General features: G+C 45.3%; 1 protein-coding gene across 1 annotated transcript; it reads left to right on the plus strand.

Annotated features, from left to right (window-relative positions):
* Positions 1 to 19,096: 19,096 nt before the first annotated feature.
* On the plus strand, positions 19,097 to 19,642 carry PtA15_13A216 (uncharacterized protein; the record flags this gene model as incomplete). Its single annotated transcript, XM_053162392.1, has 1 exon — positions 19,097 to 19,642. The coding sequence occupies one exon, from the start codon at positions 19,097 to 19,099 to the stop codon at positions 19,640 to 19,642; it is 546 nt and encodes a 181-aa protein (XP_053026372.1).
* Positions 19,643 to 19,962: the final 320 nt, after the last annotated feature.

Below are 19,962 nucleotides of genomic sequence, written 5' to 3' on the forward strand. Positions count from 1 at the left end.
TATGTAGAACTATGCAGATAGTATCTGCAAAGTTCCCGCCGTTTCGGCAAATCCAGCAGGATTTTCCGTTGGAAATCCTGGCCAAGAGGGCAAGCTTTTCCAGCATGGCTGTAATCAAGTACTGGAAAAACAAAACTACAAACACAAAAATAAAATGCTTGTAGGTAGATATCATGATATTCATATTGTGCAATTCCAAAGGCAAAACTTATGCTTTAAAAAAAAGAAAAAAAAATTAAGCCATTACATTCTTGTCCTTCTTGTCATATGAGTATGCTTCTATGGGGGTTCATGCTGTATTCTCTCTCTTGTTTATTTCTATGCCCACCAGAAATCCAAGACAATACAATCCATCATCACCTTCAGATACATACAGAATTCACTTCCTCAAGATTGCCTGTTCACAGTAAATATCCAAATCACTTCCAGAACACTGGCTTGGGATCTCTCACATCATCAACCAGGGATTTGGGAGGGACTTGCTAAGTTGGGTGAATCCTGTCCCAAATGTTTGCCCAACAAATTCATTTGACTGGGTGACAAACATTTTTACCTTCTTTTCATGTTGTCCTTGAAGGGGAACAATACAATAAATTCATCATCAATTCAGCAGACATTGAGGCTCAAGCTACAGGACATATCTAACAGGGTTCTTGAAAATTATTGTGCAATGGCACTTCCATCCAAGTGTCAAGCAAACTCCCCTGGTGTATATGTTAATATTCTGGATTTCCCCAATGTTTGGGAGTTGGAAAATTAATTTCTGGGAGTTAATTTTTCAAGTCCCTATATATAAATGGAGGTCAGGAGATCACATGCCTGCCATGAGTCCCCAGGCTGATCCGGTTGATTCAGATCAGCCCCCTGGCCAGGTTAGTCCCATTGGACCCGCAGGTGCCCGCGGATCATCTCTGCCATGAGTCGCCAGGATGATCCCAGCGTAGGGTTACATTGATGAATTTCTCATACATCCCGGTCCCGGATCAAATATCCACGGATTGCCGCTGAGGGCCCGAGGGACGATCACGGGGTTGTCACAATGGCGCGCCCTTGCAAGTCACGCAATAGGTGTGTAACAGCAGTGCGCCACGGGGACGGTTCAAAACGCCCCTGGGACATGTCGAGACTGCGCGCCACAGTTGCGGTCATTGGTTTGCGGGGTCCCGGGGGCGCAACAGCATCATCCTTGGGGCGCCCCATCCGCCCCAATGTGAAGTGTCCCAGCATTACCTCAAAAGTGAAAGTTCATAACAGCTCAGTCGGAGCAGGTTTCATGCTTATAAAGCCGTCCATTCAACAGACAATAGCGCGTTGACATGGTCACCGCCTGCACTTGTACATACTGCTTGCTTGCAGAGTCTGTATCTAATGGCAATGTGGTCCTTATTTTCAGGTGAGTAGCCTGCAATACAATCAAACATGTTTAGGGTCCCAATACCAACATGGCTTGTTCTAACTGCGACGTGTTCTTTGTTTTTAGGTTCCACTTGATAAGCTCACCGCAGGTGGGGAAAGATGCCTGCAGCCCGCAGGTAGGCTCTTCAAGCAGTACATGACGTCTGTCACAGTAGCTGAAAATCTTGATGCGAAATTGTGTATAATTTTCAGGCTTGGTACAGGCTTTGTGAGCATAAATCCTGCTCTGACTGGCACCCTTGCACTTCAAAAATTGCTGGTAAACCCAAAATCTCTCAGCACTTATCGTGACAATTCAGACAGCAATTCTTTCATTTATTGGGCGCCCAGACTATATCAATTAGTTATAATTGTGCCTATTTAGTACCATAACCAGGATAGCATTCTAGAGATGAGCCAGTTGAAGAAATTAAGATTCATCTTGGCCATTCTACTCCATGGCTGGATGTGCCAGTCATTGCTGCCTGGTAATTTTTGGAACAAACTTAAGAGCACACTAGATCCTGAGGCTTGTAGGTTTTCAAATATAGCCAAAATATGGGAACACCCTTGGATTATGTATCTAACATCACTTTCCTGGTATTAATGTCCAAAATTTCATATTTGTTTCAGCTTCAGTGGGGGGCAGTCACAATGAGCTGTCAGTTATAGGTGAGGCTGTTCATGATATTATATATATAAAGCCTTCATGGAAAGCTAATTTTCCCTTTTGAATTTCTATACTTGAGAAAAGTTGATTGTAACTCAAAGATCAAATCTGTTGACCACCTCCTGGAGAATGATCAATTCAATTTAGAGGAATTGCCTGAGAAGTTCGCTGATGAGTGGATGGGGGGCATTATCTATGGGCTCTCAGAGAATGGTAAGTCTGACCATGAGAGACTTTTAAATATTTTATTGAGAGATGTACTTTCCTGGGTTTTCTAGATTCAAAACATAGTGATTGGTACTCCATGATTAAGTCTGTCAGCCAATTGGAGAAGGACTATGAGAGTATTGATGTAGAGACATTTGCGCATGAATACACCAATGCAATAATGGAAACAATTTTGCAATTAAAAAGCATTCATGAGCAGATGGAAATGATTTTTGGGCCAGACTGGGATCCAGAAGTCCAATTATCAAGACACCAATATTTCAAGGACAAGTACTCAAACTCAATATGGAGAATTTATGAGATCCTCACAAGTGACTTGAATTATCCAAATCCCATCCATCATCTGAAGGTAGCTAGGAATAATTCTATACTAGAAACCATCAATTTCATCCGCAGATACAAACTTGCCAATCATGATGATTTGGAGAACCTGAAGAGGGAGTTTTCATCTGTAAATGGTTTGAGGTGGTTAGTAAGGGCCATGGATGGTGTTGCTAGAAAAAATACACAGCTTTGGAATAAATATTATTTCTATCCATCAGATGAAGAACAAATCAAATACAACTTTCATATGCAACATATTTACAATACATACAAATGTTGGTGAATTTCAGTATTTTTATTTTTATTTTGGATAGCCATTCAAACTGATAATTACCTTTTTGATTTGATTCATTTTGAAATGAAAAAATTCTGATGCAGTGCTTGAAAAAAAACAGCAAGATTATGTGCTGCTTGATTTGGCCATGATTGATTATGGAGCTGAAGAAATTCTTGAATGTTGGAATTATGAACCTATTTCAAATTCATTTTCAAAACCCATGCGTGAGCATATTCAATTTATGCGGAAAGTGACCAGATATGTTGGAGGAGAATTAGAAAATGAAAACCCAAACCCAGTCACAAAAAAACAATTCTTTCTAGAAGTGAAAGATGATTTACTGAAAATGAGAAAGTTGTATTTTGACTCACTTATACCTTGGGGATACAAGAAGGATGAGTTTGAGAAAGTTTTTCATTTCAGATATTTTGCATTAAATTTTATTCACCAGAGGATTGGATCAGATTACATAAATGAACCAGAATTCAGAGAATACAATGAAGATACTGCTGATTTTGAGGCTAGATTTCAATTGTATTACCTGTTTCATAGGAATAATGAATGGAGAGATATTCTACTGAATTATGCTCATTATGCATCAAAGTTAATGACAAAGGGAAAATCTCAAGAGGTACCTGCAAATTACCGCAAAGGAATAGGAACGGTCATTTGGAAAAGAATATTGAAAAATGTTGGTGTTTATGAAAAATTGAAAACTGAACAAAACAATAGGCTGAAAAGAATTAGAAAGGACATATGGTACAGAGAGATGATGAATAAGCTAGACAAACGTATTGTAGATTTACCAAAGTTGAAACACAAATTGGAATTCTTACTTAGTGGTTCTGAGTCAGAGGAAGAAGAGAAAGGCAATATTTGGCAGGAATATATCCCAGGAATAATAATGAAGTTTTTGCATGGAACCCTGGGGAACAACTGATCAAGTCCACCAAAAATCCATTGGGTGTCACAAGAGTCTGAATTATTATGCTTGCCATAGATAATTGACAAAAACTGCCAAATATTTGTGATTGAAATTTCCATTCTTTGAAGGATTTTAAAAACTGGTTTTATTTGTTCCTTTTTTTTGAATCTTGTATTAATCTTGGTTCAATTTAAATGCACTCCAATTTATGACTAGATGCACTCCAAAAAAGTGGTGTACCACGCCTGTATGCCAATAAAAGGGTGTGGAGGGCTTGTGACATGTGCACACCAAAATGTGGGGTACATGGGTTGTGCACGGCCCTGCATGGCTCTGCACGCCAAACAACTGGCGGGCACGGCTCTAGTGCAGGCCAAACAACTGGCGGGCACGGCCCTGCAGGCCAAACAACTGGCGGGCACTGCCCTCCACGCCAAATAACTGGCGTGCACAGCCCTGCATGCCAAAAAAAATATTATTTTTGAGTAATTTGGTGTGCATGTGGCCCCTGTACACCACAAATTGTGGCTTGCAAAAACCTCCACACCATTTATTTTGGCGTACAGGCATGGTGCACCATTTTTTTGGTGTGCATCTAGCCAAAACTTGGTGTGCACAGTTTTTCATGCAATCTTTTTGGCAGGCAAATTTGTGCACAACAAAATATGGTGTGCGCCCCAATGGCATTTTTCATGCACTATTCATAGTGGCAGAGGCACTATTCATAGTGGCAGAGGCACTATTCATAATGGCAGAGGCACTATTCATAGTGGCGGATATTCATAGTGCCTCTGCCACTATTACACCACAGCTCCACTTGTAAAGTGAGTCGGGCGGCGGGCGGACCCTCCTGTCAGATTTGGGTAGGGCCGTCCTGGTAGGACGTCGAGCAGCCCTTCGGGTCAGCCCGACCCTGCCCAACCACCTGTCGTCTGTTCCTCCCAACAGGGAGGGCAGGCCGACCTCGTCCGACCGTGCCGACCCGCAAGGCAGCATGGTCGGCTTGTCTGATAGGTCCGGCCAACCCATCTGCCCGGCGGGTCAGCATGGTCAGCCGGCCCTCAAGGTTGTCAACAGGTCGGCTGCCCCCGGAAAGAGCCGACCTTCCCGACGAGTCACCGGACTAGTCGACCTGTCCGTTGGCCCAAGGTTGAAAAATCACTTGAAAAAGTGAGTTTCCTGAAACCACCAGTACAATCTGCCGAGTGTGCTCGCGGATTGTCCATAGAAGATAAAAAAAAATATGTTGGACTTCACACCGTTTGCTCTTCATGATAAGAAGAGAATGCGGTATATATTTGTGACTAAGATGGATGCTGATATGAATATTGTTGTTATTGCAGTGGTCGTAAGCAATTGCACCGGTCAGCAGTCAATCTCCGGACGTATGGTGCGGTCGCCGGATTGACCCTCCCTGGGGTCAATTTTTGCTGCTTGGATCTCCTCATGACCCTGGGCCCCGTGGCCGATGTCTGGGTAATCCCAGCTTGATGCCCAACGTCCGGGTAGGATTTGTGGCCTAGCTGCCGTCAGGGGCAGCCCGACCTTCCTGACATACACTCCTCCCAACGTCCACCGTGCAAAGTTTAACTGCAGGGGCGGAGAGGGGGTGGCCAACGTTGGACCGGACGTCCGCCCGCCGTCCAACTGCACCCATGGTGTAATAGTGCCTCTGCCACTATGAATAGTGCATCTGCCACTATGAATAGTGCATCTGCCACTATGAATAGTGCATCTGCCACTATGAATAGTGCCTCTGCCACTATGAATAGTGCCTCTACAACTATGAATTGTGCCTCTGCCACTATGAATAGTGCCTCTACAACTATGAATTGTGCCTCTGCCACTATGAATAGTGCTTCTGCCACTATGAATAGTGCCTCTGCTAGTACCTCTGTCACTATGAATAGTGCCTCTGCCACTATGAATAGCTGGAGGCCAAGGCTTCTTTGCCGCTGCATTTTCAGGCCCCAGTTCCAATCCATCCACCAAGATTCACCCCTGTAATGCAGGTTTATATTTGAAGGGATGCATACAGAGTCTCAGTTCCATACAGATTCTTTATTTCTAATATTTGAATTCAATCAAAGTAATTTCACTGCTACCTGAAGAATCTCTCCAAACATACAATGTTGGCGGGTGTCACTGGATCCTGGGCTGCCTTTGATGTATGGGTTTTCTGTAAGATTGTCTTGTTGAAATTCCTTCAACAAGTAATCATCTTCTGGGTGATTGTGTTGTTGAACACCTGGATCTTACTGATTGATATTGCTCTGCTTGGCATGTTGAACCAGTGTGCAAAGGTGTTCATCCGCATGTTGATGTTGTAGCAGAGGCCGTTCATAAACCTGTGCTGCATGAAGAGTTGGTGTTTCCACACAAAAATCAGCAAGCAAGCCCTTTAATTTTACCCAAACCCTGGGACCATGGCAAATAGCACCCTTGTGTTGATGACACAACCGTCCACCCCAAAACATATTTAATGTATGATAGGTTGCTAATTATCATGCACTGAACCACCAACTGACTTCAGTTCAATCCAATTCCCTTTTGACTGCAGCAAAACAGCTCAAATTTGCCCTGTGGGAAACAATTATCTCCAGCCTTGCTTTTGATTTTATTGTGCAGTTGGGGTTTTGCCTTCCAATCACCTTGACATGAAATATTGTCCCGCACCTTTTCATTGTTACAGGTTTAGGGAACGTTGCCAATTACCACTATACCACTTCAACTGGAATCCCAACTTGTATTAATTCAAGTCCTGGGTTCCAAGCTCATCAACAACTAACACCTTGCACTCCAACTTGTCAATGTTGGAATTGATGGAATCTGTGCTTGATGCCCTATATTTTTGGCTCAGCCTTATCATTGTATCCTTCAATAGTTACCTGTAAGACCAATGTGTGTTTAGCTCAGTGGTATTAGAGCAGCTCTCATCAATAGAAGGTTGTGGATTCAAATCCCACAACATAAAATTCTTTTCACTTCATTGAACATTTACAGTAGAATTCCCCTCTTTCAAGCTCCAGCCAATCCAAAGCATATGAAGTTAAGGTCACAGCAACTTAAGGAATTGTGTCGGCTGAGTTGTTTGCCACAATAACATGTGACCTGGTGACTTGATGCTCAAACGTGGAAGACCCCAACAGCAACTCCTGTTTTGCAAATGTCAGTTTGATCAACAGTAGATGGAATATAAAAACCCATTGAGCGCCTTTGACTCAACTTTGATTTTGCCATAAATTTCCCCTCAAATAAAAACCTATTACAGATAGAAGGGTTATTCAACCATGACCCAATAGTGATTGTGTTCATAAGTGTTGAATTGGCAGGACTATTATTTTTAAGCTTTATTTATGTGAAATTTTATTTAACAGAACATCTTTCAGATGGTGAAGAGTGAGGATAACGGTGTGGTATGCCTTATGGTATGGGGCTGGCTTTATGCAATCCAAATATTTACTACATGCACTCCAAAAAAGGAGTGAACTTGTGTCTACTCCAATAAATGTTGGAGTGAGCAAAGGTTCACTCCAAAAGTGGGCTGAATTGGAGTGTTCAGAATCTCACTCCAATATATATTTGGAGTGAACCTTTGTTCACTCCAAAAGTGGGCTTAATTGGAGTTTTCAGAATTTCACTCCAATATATATTTGGAGTGAACCTTTGTTCACTCCAAAAGTGGGCTTAATTGGAGTGTTCAGAAGTTCACTCCAATATTTATTGGAGTGGAAACTTGTGCACTCCAAAAAAATGGAGTATAAAATTAGGGTCAGCCTAAATACACTCCAAATTTTTTACTTCATGTACTCCATCTTTTTGGCTTCCAGTGTTGGGTACTCCAAAAGGTTTGGTGTTCCAGAGATATGTACTTCAAAAACTTGGAGTGCCCACAGGAGAACTCCACATAATTTGGAGTACTGACAAGAGTACTCCAAAATTTGCAGAATTGTTGGAGTGCTTAGCCATGCACTCCAGAAAAAAGGGAGTGCAGCACTCCAACAATTCAGTGAATTAATTTGGCTTCACAATCCAGTGGGTTCCACATAAATTGGAGTGCACTCTAGTGCACTCCAAATTGTAAATTCTTTTTTTGAGTGCACTGGAGTGTACTCCAAATTTTACCTTTTGTGGAGTGCACACCTGCACAACCTTTTTCATTCCTCTAATTTACTCCACCTTTTCAAAGAAAATTGATGACACAACTGAGGAAAGAAACCGGCAGAAAGGAAAGAAAATCAGAAGAAAAAAAAGAGTTTCAAGTCGCCTTAGTCGCCTTGTCCTGATAGAGATCCACGCCTTTCTGGACATAATTGTACCAGGCTTTTGCACATTTCAACGTATTCTTGGTGGCCAAGATGGGAGGAGGGATTGGCTTGACCCCGTCCTCCCCCTCCACAAGGGCCAAGGCCCAGGGATTACCGTTGACGTAGAGAAGATAGACGGGCTCAGTTTCTTCGGATCCGGGGCCAGTTCTTAGAGGAAGGAAAGAGGCGCAGGATTCTAATGAGATGAAGCACATCGGTCGTCGGTACACATTGGCGAGGATCTGACCGTGAGAGAATTCATCAAGCCAGTTTTTGCGTTTGATTTCTGATTTCAAGTTTTTGACCTTGAGGCCGTTCATGATTGTTTCGATTGGCAGTGCTCCACCCTGTAACTTGGTGTAGAGAGCCTTGTTTGTAGCAATTTCTCCTAGCATCTCGTTCCTCACGCGGAACCATCCATTGTTGTTGTACCCAAGCGCTTTCGCAACACAGCGGAACCCGCAATTACCATCACCCAAAGGATCAAAGATTGATTTCACATATGGTTTCAAATGTTGTGGAATCTGCTTGGCAGATGTATAATGTAGTAGATTGTCAGCCCAGGGTTTTTCTATGCAATGAAATAAATAGCGACTCACCTCTCTAGACTCAGGAACGTCTTGCCCGGTCTCATCATCTCTAGACTCAGGAAGGTCTTGCCCGGTCTCAGAAACCAATGGACCATCATTGCTATCTTCATTGTTTTCATCGTTTTCTTCATCAAATTCCTCTTTGTCGGTGGTATTGGCCTCTTCGTCGGTGGTATTGGTTTTTCTGATTCTCTTGGACTGTTGTTCAGGGGCCTTTGAGGCCCTCTTTGACCGGGTGATCTGATCCTTTTTAAGTTGTGCTTCAACGATTTCATAGGCTGACGGATTCCTTTTCGTTGAAGTTGTTTGTTTTCTCTTCAAAGCAGGTCGTCCTTTTGTCTTTGTTTTGGCTTTGGGTGCTTGTATCGGGACGGCCATGTGAGTCCCAGCGACGATTTGATTGAGTTGCTCAAGAATATTCGCAAGCATGTTGGGATCTTCGCTAGACAGTGCAACTGTCAGCTTCTTCATTTCATCATCTAAGTCAACTTCAGTCTCTTCATTTTGCTTTGGAATGGATCAAATTAGTAATTGTGAAATCCACATCTTGAAAAATCAATTGCTTACCGTTATTTCTGGATTGTATTTAAGATTCCATTGAGAATGGAAATTTTCTGGGGACAAAGCATCATTGCTTCCAAGTATCTCAGAGATCCAATGAGCACAAGGGATCCCAATTCCAATTGTAACGGTGTTGGAACACGGGTCAGTTGGGTCAAGATGTGCTAATTTTTCATATTTTTCAAGACACATTGTGATTGCAAAGGTCAATATGCGGCCAAGGAGCGGGATGAAAGGTTTTGGGACATTCACCAGAGTCTTGACGGTATCCCGACCAAGCAATTTGTGAACTTGGTTGAGCTGCGTGTCAACGGCATGAGCTAAGGAGTTGAATACTGTGAGCAGGTCTCCAGTTGAGTTTTTGATTTTCACGTAGGCGTGGGCCAATTCAACTCATGATGTATTGAGATTCCGGAGGTGGGGGTATTGGCAAGCCCAGGCAACAACGAAGAGATCCTTGACCGGGATTATATTTGTTTCAAGGTAACTCAAGACTGCCGGGCGAGTCTTGAGATGCTTTTTCAGGTTCTCGAACCGTTCTTTGTACAGCTTGGGCGTTTTTGCGTTTGTAACTCCTGACCAAAGTGACATAAAGATTTCCCAATCGTCTTTGGGTTTTTTAACAGCCTCTTTTGCTTCGCTGGAAGAGTCAGTTTTACTTCCTTGAGAAGTCGCTTTTGATTTGAGGGAGGCGGGTTTTGTTTTCGCCGCGGGGAAGTACTTCTTACAGTTTGTCGTAATATTTTTGTTGATGTGCCAACTGCACAAGTTTGCTTGAGAATCCGGGAAGACTGTGGCCAAAGCTGTTCGTAAGGCAGATTCACAATCAGTGAGAAAGACTTGAGGTACGTGTTGTGGTCGCCAGATGTGCTTTCTCAAAGCATTAATCAACCAGAGGTAATTTTCATTGTCCTTGTACTTCATAAAGCAGAAGCCAATAGAGAAAGAGCGGTTGCTTGCGGCCTGACCAATAACATGGAGAAGAGGAAAGTCATATTGGTTGGTCTTGTATGTTGAATCCAAGAGCGCAACATGATGATTGATGCGGGCCAAGTGAATTGAACCCGGGTGCGCAAAGAACAGGTTTAGAACAGCACCGGATGAGTTCACCTTGACTTTGTGCAACCAGTTACATTCCTTGAGGATAGCCAATAGAGCCTTGATTGGAGTCCGGCCATCTAGATCCTCACGGCAAATCTTCTGAAGCGCGTTACTAATTGTCTTGTTGGTCGCATAAGCAACGGTGGGTAGTTACGGTACGGTTATTGGAAGCGTACCAATATCGTAACGGTTTTTCTCTTGTTACCGTTACCGTTAACCGTAACGGAAGTGCGTTACGATATCGCACACCCAGGATGTATGGCATTTAACATCTGTTACAATATCTGCCCGCACGGAGGGGCAGATATAGGACTGCATATGATCCAGAGGGGGCCATTTGCCCCTCTTTATCTTGTTAACCGGTGGTTAACGCATTACGCTACTAGTAACGCAAGTAACGCACCAGAAAAATCAGGCCCGTTACGATACGGGCCCGGGGTTACAACTAGTTGTTACTAGTAGCGCTAACGCCTGAGCGCAGTAACGGCAAGCGTTACGCTAAGCAGATAACGGCGGTTATCGTAGCGTATCGTAACTACCCACCGCTGGCATAAGTCTTGTTGTCCTAAGTTCACAATTGTAACAAGATCTGCGCCGGCTTGAGATTAGCTTGCGAAATCTTACAGATCTCATCGAACTGCTCCGGTATGAGCCGTTTGTGCGCAGAATTACTTGAGGCACCATCGGACGGGCCATGGTTGTGTGTTCCTTGTAAAACCTTGAGCGTCCAAAACTTTTCAATTAGCTTCTTACTAGTAGGGATCAAGCCTTTCATGTGGAAAGGACAGTTTATCTTGGCTGAGGCAGTTTTATGACCAGACTTATTCAAGATTGTGCCTTGGAATTGACCGGATTGATCACACTTGATGTAGACATTTTTACAGGGGTGCGAGTTGGATTTGAAAATGGCGTATCCGTGGTTCTTGGCCCAAGCTTGACAGAAGCTGACCAAATCATCCATGGAGGTGAACCAAGCACGAGGGGGAGGATCCAACGGCCCTATATTGAAACAATATCAGCACAAAAGCCCAACTTAGCGTCACATTAGATCAAAGAAACACACCACCGGTGGAAAAGTCATACTCCTTAATATCATTGATGATTTCGGGGACGGGCGCGTCAGAATCCAAGCCTTTGTTTTGAGCGCTGGAAACTTGATCCTCTCAATTGTCACCCAGATCATTGTTGTTGAACTCCTCTTTCTAGACATGCGGCAAAGGGACGGTGGGATCTTCTGGCAAAGAAACGGCAGGATCCCCAGAAGGAACTGGGGCATCCAGAGAAGCAACGGCAAGATCCGGAGAACAAACAGCGAGTTCTGGGGAACAAACAGCAAGATCCGGAGAACGAACGGCGAGATCCGGAGAACAAAAGGTGTTTGGTGAGGGAGCTGCAGCTTCTGAGGGTGGGGTTGTTGGATTGGAAGCAAAGTCAGCAAGCTTTGCATTTGAGCCCAAACTTCTGGACTCACCGTGATGCTATCACCAGTGTTTGATGGGGTGTTTGAGCCAGTGTTGAGAACCGTGACACTCGGGTTTGGTTGGATTTCTTTGGCCAACATTTTTCTTGGTGTGTGCACAAGTGTGGGATTTGATGAGTGGAATCTGATACGAGTGTGTCTCTTTGGCTGATTTTTGAGAATGTAGAAAATGGTCACTGTCCCAAGGGGCCAAGAATGGGTGCGGTGATTGGAGCATGGGTGCTGGTACTCCATATCTACCTGAAGTTCTGAGGTCTGCACTCCCGGTGTGGGGAGGCAAGTCAGCATAAGTGGAGTGCTGGGAGAATGTACTCCAAACTTAGGGGAGTGATTGATGGAGGCACTCATCAAATTTGGGAGCCGCTGGAGTGCATGGCTGTGTACTCCAATCACAATGGAGTCCGGCTGTCTGCACTCCAATATTGCTTGACGTACTCTTCACGGTACTCCAACCCCTTTTGGAGTACCCGCTCCATGAACTCACATTTGGAATACATGAAGTAAAAAGTTGGAGTGCATTTAGGCTGAACCCAAAATTAGGCACTCAAACTGTGGAGTGGAGCTCAACCCACTCCATGTTTTCTTTTGGAGTGTGGACCACTGGGAACTCCAAAAAAGTGAGGCCAGTGATTCCCATTGAAAAAGAGCATATAAATAGTCTCAGACTCACTGGAATCTTTGGGGCCTAGTCTTAAGGAGAGGAATGTGAGTGTAGTGGAAGTTTGTCTGTAGGGGGGAGGCAGGGTCTCCAAGGGTCAAAGTGTAAGGACTCCAATTTTGGGAGTCCTTCACTGTCCGTTTGAGTGGGGCACAAAGGGTGAACCTTGAGTAGAGTTCTGGTTCACGGGGCTATGTATTGCTCAGGGAAAAGGGGGGAACACTAGCCGGGAGAGATATGAGTCAGGGATCTCTCTGAGTACATGCAATAGATGATAAAGGAAGGGGGGAAAAGAACAGGGGAAGTAGGAAGGGAAAAGAGGAAAAGGAACTGGGATGGCTTACCTAGCCGGGAAAGATATGAGTCAGGGATCTCTGCCGGCTAGGCAAAGTGCGAGGACCGGAAGATATAGTCGAACGGGAAATGTGCCTGTGATTGTCCTTGTGAAACCTCGCGGTGCGCGGGGGCTTCACAGTCTCCCCCCCTATAAAAAAATGAGGGGGAGGGTCCCTCCAGCTTGAAGGTGACAGTTGGGAGGGGATGGGGACAGTGGATCGGCCGGGCGGTCGGTTCTTCTTAGTCGCAGGGCGTTTGGGTTGTGGCTGGCCAATGGGATGGTAACCCCGTTGGTCTTGTATGGCAAGGGCGGCGGGAAAAGGTCCAGGGAGTGATGGGAATGGGCGGCAGGGTGGCGTCCTCAAGGCACAAGAATTTAGCGGGGACAACCACGCCTCAGTTGTGGTTATTGACGGCATCAAAGACGGCCGCTTCAAGGTCGGTCTGCGGGCCCGCCAGTCCAGGATCGGTGGGGGCGATCGCGTTCTCTGAGGTAGTGGGAGCGAGTGTATTCTCCGAAATATAGGAGACCCTCGTAAGCACCGGCCTCTGTGAAATTGGTGGGTTGGTCTGAGGGGGGACTGTACATACTTGGCGCTCCTGCTCTCGGCAATGGCGCCGCAGGCCTTGAGGAAGGAGGCTTCATCGAACTGAGGGGCTTCAGGGATGAATTCATCGTCTCGTGTTGCCGATGAGACGGCGAGCGTTTTGATCGCGTCGGGGTCACCAGCTATAGCTGCCGCCTGCATGTCGTCTTCGACGGCCGTCAAATGCCAGTTCGCGAAGCCGTGAGCCAACTCGTCCAAGTGCCCGTCCACACGGGCCAGACAGGAGGCGGACAGTTCGTCTAAGTCGGGTGCTTCGTTCGTGAGTCCCGCAACGCCTGCGGGGCGACCAATTGGGCGGCCGGCAGTCGACGGATTCGTTTTTGCAGGCCCGCTATTCTTTGATGTCCATGCCACTGGGGGGGTGTAGTCAGCCGGTTTCGGGGGTGGGACAAACGAGGCCGGTATCTCCACCCGGCTCTTGTCCATAGGATTGGGGCAAGCTCTGTGGGCGCTCCCACAGTGTTTCTTGCAGAAGTGGCACAGCCCGACGCTGTCCAGGTAAGCGTGGAGTCGCCAGACGGTGTCCACCATCCTGTTAGAGGCAGTGGTTGTGGATGCACTCCGGCGTAGTCGTAATGCGGACGATTTAAGCAGGTTTGAGTAGAACCCGCTGGTGCGACTCTCAAACTCGCCTTATTTGAAGTTCGCCGACCGCAAGGTTTGATGATCGTTGATCTTCGCTTGAAGGACCTCTGGGAGGCCGAAGGTTACCGCTTTGGCTAGTTCATAGTCATCGAGCGAATGTTTGTCGAAGTTGAACAGGCTTTGTAACGTTCGCGCACGGGTACTGAACTCCAGGAAGGTCTCGGCTTCAGTCATCTTTAGCTGGGCAATATTGCACTTGAGGGTCGTCTTCCATTCGACGGGAAGGGCGAATTCAAACATTTGTTCTTTGAAGTCTTCCCAAGACTTCCCTTCATATTTTGCGAATTTGTTTGAATAGAACGAAAGAAGATTCGTCTCCGAGATGAGTCCGCCCACAATGAGGCGCTTATCGTCTGCGTGGGTGACCGATTTCGTCGCAAAAAAAATCTGTAGCGCTTGGATCCAACGAAGGAACGCTTCAACCTCTTGAAAGGGGCCTTTGAAGTACGGCCCGTCCGAAATCTTGAATTGCTGCAGGTCGATGCGGCCCGGGGCGAGTTGTGGGGTTGGAGTAGATTCGATCTTTGGAATCACATTTTTACTCCAGGCGTCCAACGCGGCCTTCACATCGGCCCGAGCTTGGCTTTGAACGGCCTTCAATTCGGCTCAAGCTTGCGCCTGCGCGGCTTGCGCCGCTTCCTGTGCCGCGAGAAGTTGCTTTGCTGTGTTCTGCTGTAGGACCAGAATTGCTTGGATCAGATCGTTGTTGGACATCTCCTCTGGCGCCAAAGGGTCTCCGGAAGAGTCTTGTTGATTGGACTGGTTCATCGAGGTGGTGCTGGGGTCGATGACCAAACTGTGATCGGTCGAGGCGTTCGGCGATGGGATGTTGATGGCAGTGGGCGCAGCAAGGGTGGCTTCCAAACGAGCGCGGCGTCTGATTACCCGGGCAAGCTGTTCTGGGTCTTGTAAAGGGATGAGGGGGTTGGTGTTTGACTGTCGGGTGCTCATAAGAGGAAGGTCCGAGTCGTCGATCGTTTCCGTAAGCAGTTCAGTGATCAGTAGAGGGGGGGGTTTTGCAGTGTAAGTGTGCTGTGAGGGGCAGTTGTAATGGCAGTGAAGGCGCAGTGGCAGTGAGCAGTGGAGAGGGCAGTTGCAGTTGATCAAAAAAAAAAAAAATTGCTCGCCGAGATGAGGAGTCGGCGAAAGGGTGGAACCAGAAAAAAAAAAGTGTAAGGACTCCAATTTTGGGAGTCCTTCACTGTCCGTTCGAGTGGGGCACAAAGGGTGAACCTCGAGGAGAGTTCTGGTTCACGGGGCTATGTATTGCTCAGGGAAAAGGGGGGAGCACTAGCCGGGAGAGATATGAGTCAGGGATCTCTCTGAGTACATACAATAGATGATAAAGGAAGGGGGGAAAGGAACAGGGGAAGTAGGAAGGGAAAAGAGGAAAAGGAACTGGGATGGCTTACCTAGCCGGGAGAGATATGAGTCAGGGATCTCTGCCGGCTAGGCGAAGTGCGAGGACCGGAACATATAGTCGAACGGGAAATGCGCCTGTGATTGTCCTTGTGAAACCTTGCGGTGCGCGGGGGCTTCACACAAAGCATGACTTGGTTGATCTGGAGGAGTTGCTTGGAGTGCATGGATGTATTTAAAATAGGTGTAAAATCCAGTATTTGTTGGCGTGTACAGTAGTACACTCCAGTATTTATTGGAGTGTACAGTAGTACACTCCAGTATTTATTGGAGTGTACAGTAGTACACTCCAATCTTGAAACATGCCAAGTTTCAAGATTGGAGTGCACAAGTTTCCACACCAATAAATATTGGAGTGAACTTCTGAACCCTCCAATTTAGCCCACTTTTGGAGTGAACAAAGGTTCACTCCAAATAGATATTGGATTGAACTTCTGAACACTCCAATTTAACCCACTTTTGGAGTGAAACTTTGTTCACCCAACATTTATTGGAGTAGACACAAGTTCACTCCTTTTTTGGAGTGCATGTAGTAAATATTTAGAGTGCATAAAGCCGGCCCCTTATGGTATCCCATATACCAAAATCCAAATTTACTGCTTTTCTTTCTTATTTCTATTAGTTTCACTCTTAATCTCCCTTTTAATTTTATAAATCAGTTAATACTCCTCAAGATTCAGCTTCTAGGGACAAATTCACCCCTACTCTTGCCTTACAGAACACTCATAAGGGCACTCATTCAGAAGTTACATTCTCCTACACACTCACAACACCCCTTATAGAGCCCCGACAAACCCATTGCGGGTACCTGCTATCCGCTGGCGGGTACCCGCCAGCGTGTGCGTGTTCGGGTGCGGATGCTGGATTTCTGGGAGAAATCGAGCGGGTACCCGGGTATTCTGGGGGGTGGGTTAATTTTACAAGGTGCAAGGCCTTGCAAAATAACCCCTTGTAAAATTAAACATCAGGGTAGCAAAGTGTAATTTTACAAGGCTTTGGGTTTATTTTCTTCCTTATGACAAAACACTATGTAAAAAAGTCCTTGTAATATGATACCTTTCCGCAGCAGCAAGCAAATTTACACCCACCTTGTTTACAAGGTGGCACATGTCACTATGCAAAACTGTAAATACAATATCCCATATTCAATTTTACAATGAATCAAATGCTTAACCATGTAAATGCATATATGCACCATCCAAATATGCATGAGCAAGCACCACATTCATAGATTTACATTGTGGGACCCACAAGGAGGAAACATAAGCATGGATTCTCACACCGATCTGCCATCTTCTCCGAGACCCATCATTTCGCAAGCTATGGGAGATTCAGAAGACACAGGCTCCTTGGATAATGAGGACAACGCTCAACCATTCCAGCATACCCACGGAATTTGCGAAATGGAAATTCCCTGATCATTTTTCTTCTGTTGAGACGTACATAGACCATGATTGCATTCTTGATTTGCAAGACTATCCAATATACCCCAACCGCCAAACAACATTTGTGAAGACACCTGATATGAATATCACAAACTTTGGGACGGTTGGCTATACCAGAACATCCGGTACCAAATGATGTACCAATGAACGTTGGAAAGTTCTTTGGTTCTACTGCCTTGGCGCTATGATCTGTGACCAAGATGGATGTAAATGGGCCGGTGTGGTATGCTTTATGGTTACCCATCTAGCCCATTTCAAAAATTCCTTTTTTCTCATATGTACACTCTCAAATCAACCAATATGACAGCACCACTGGATTCTACGGCCAAAACTACACAGGACCCCATGGAAAAAACACCTTAAACCCCTCTGGATCACAAGTTACAACCCCTTCAAGACACCATCATTCAGTTTCACACACACAAACACCATACCCAGGTCATGTAATCCGTTACATGAACCACACTTACCCAGGACATGTAATCCGTTACATGGACCACCCTGACAGCTTGTCTAAACCTTTACATATACTTTATCTCATCAGCTGCACTCATTTCATTGTGCTATGCACATGTCATGCAGTGTCATGCAGTGTTATGCACACTTGATGCAGGCTTATGCAGTCTGACAGTTGACAGATGACATCATGCAGGTGTCAAGATAGCAAAAACCCCTCATGCAGCTTGCAGATGACATCAGTTGACAGGCCAGGCCAGCTAAAATACCTCACCTCCTATTTCTCACTAGCTAAATTCTCTCATATGACATCATGACCTCATGTGACCTGTCAACCACCAGCCAAAATACCTCATTGTAGCTTTCAGGGCAGCTAAAACACCTCATTCTCTTGTTCCCCTGGAGCTAAAATGTCTCACTCTTTTCTATTTAAGGAGGCTCTCCTCCCCCCAGTTGTAATTTCTCTCAGCAAACTACTTGCACTCAGCTTACCCCATAACAGTACAATTCTTGCTCACTCTACAGTATTAGCCCCACTCTATATTGTGGTTTTACACCCTTACATACAAATTACAACCACATTACAACACTTACACATCAGCTACATTACCATAACCCTTAAGCCACCTGCTCAAAGTAGGCTATCTTTTGATACACCTCCACTATCACTACATAAACCTTCCAATCGTAGATTGGGGGGCTTGTTTTAGTGTCTAGTGACCCAGGAAAGGCAGAGGTAACCTCATTCATCCCTTTCCGCACTCAGCAAAAGGTTCTCAGGAACGCTTTTGAGCTTTACACCGGATCACCTCTTACTGCCCCTGGAGCAATTAGGAAGTATCTTCAATCGTAAGTCTCTCCAAATTGCTGCTCAAGCCTAAGGGTTGTTCTGCCATCTGAAGCACTCTTTATTTCACAGGAATCCGAATTGCCCTGGATTGGCCGGCCAATGCCCCGGCAAAGTGAAATGGTTGGAATGTCCAAAGGGACCCTCCGGGACCGCATGTTGAGTAGACAAACACGTTGAGACTGGTTGGGCAGTAATTTGTCACCGTCGGTTCCACAATCATCTGTGGCCAGAAGCCAAGAAACCCAATAAGCTTTCAAAGGATAAGCTCACAACAACGATCAAGAATAACCCAACGGTCAATGCTTTGAAGCTCAAAGTATGTGCAGTTTATCTTTTGCAACTTTTCTTCAATTCCATCAAACTCATACCGTTTTTACTCCCAGATTGATGACGCACAGGCTCTTGACCGTACAGAATCTAGTGTCACCACCATTCATCCAAGCCTGGTGAATGCCGATTGACTGTGTTATCTCCAAAGAAACATCTTGCGTGAACTTAACATTGCCCCAGATAAGCTGGGTGGAGGCGTTGGGGACAAGGCATTCCTTGATCTATTTCAATTGGTCCAGTGGGTGTTTCTTCTTGGTTTAATGCTTTAATTTCCTTTATATCATCTATTGGGGCTAATGGTTGCATTAAATTTGAAATTCTAGGCGAGGTCTGGCAATCGTTGCATGTTTGTATCTTGAAGACAACAAATACTTCTCATTCCAGTCAAAATGGATGGCGAGCCAAATCCTTGCCCAAGATGAGTGCAATGAAGTCTATCAAGGGGGTCTGATATCTTGGCTTTGTCGCAGGATGAGCATGCTCGGTCTGACATGTCTTCCAAGCTTCCATCACCTCTTCCATCTTTCAGGCCCGATTCCCCTGTCAAGATAACGGACACTCTTCACAATCTGCCTCCCAAAAAGCCCTCTCAGAGTAAAATCTGCCCAACAAATGATCGGCCAACCAAAATTGTTTCAAAAGATAGTGAACCCCCACGGAAGAGGTTTTGTCCAACAAAAGTAGTCAAACCAACATCGGTGAAGCCCCAACCTCTCATAGGAAGCCAACTGAAGAACAGAGCAAGCCTATTGGAGCAACCTCCTTCCCGTCTCAAAGAAAGCTCTCCGCAGGCACCATCAACACTCGATAGCAATGGGTCAACAACATCAAAGCCCCAACCTGGTGTCATGAAGCTTACTTTGAAGCTCAGACCCGCTCCCAATCAACCAGAGCCCTCTCCGGATCAACCCAAGGTACTGACGGTACCAGCAGCTCCCAAAGTCTTGCCAAAGAAGAGGGGCCGCCCGGAGAAGTCAGCAACAGCCCCAGTGAATGCAACTTGCAAGTTGCTCAGTGATCCCGACCAGTCAGACTAGTACTAGACGTAGCAGTCAAACAATTACCAAGAGTTTGGTATGGTTTTTTTCTTTTCTTTTCTTTCCTTCCTTGACTTTACTTGTGCTGCGATTTGATTTTACACAGTCCTTTTAATTTTTTCTTGCTTTGAATATTAACCTACAAAAGAGATAAAAAAAATGTCCAAAAAAATAATAAAAGATTTAATATAGCGCAAAAAAAAACACCTTGTAGATAGACTGAAGTACCTTGTAATAAATTATATATGGCCATTGAGATGCAGTTTTCCAAGTGACATTTGCAATGGCTTTTGTCTCAGGGAGACATGCCTTGTAAATTT

The sequence above is a fragment of the Puccinia triticina genome, chromosome 13A, assembly GCF_026914185.1.
Source record: "Puccinia triticina chromosome 13A, complete sequence".
NCBI classification, from domain to species: domain Eukaryota; kingdom Fungi; phylum Basidiomycota; class Pucciniomycetes; order Pucciniales; family Pucciniaceae; genus Puccinia; species Puccinia triticina.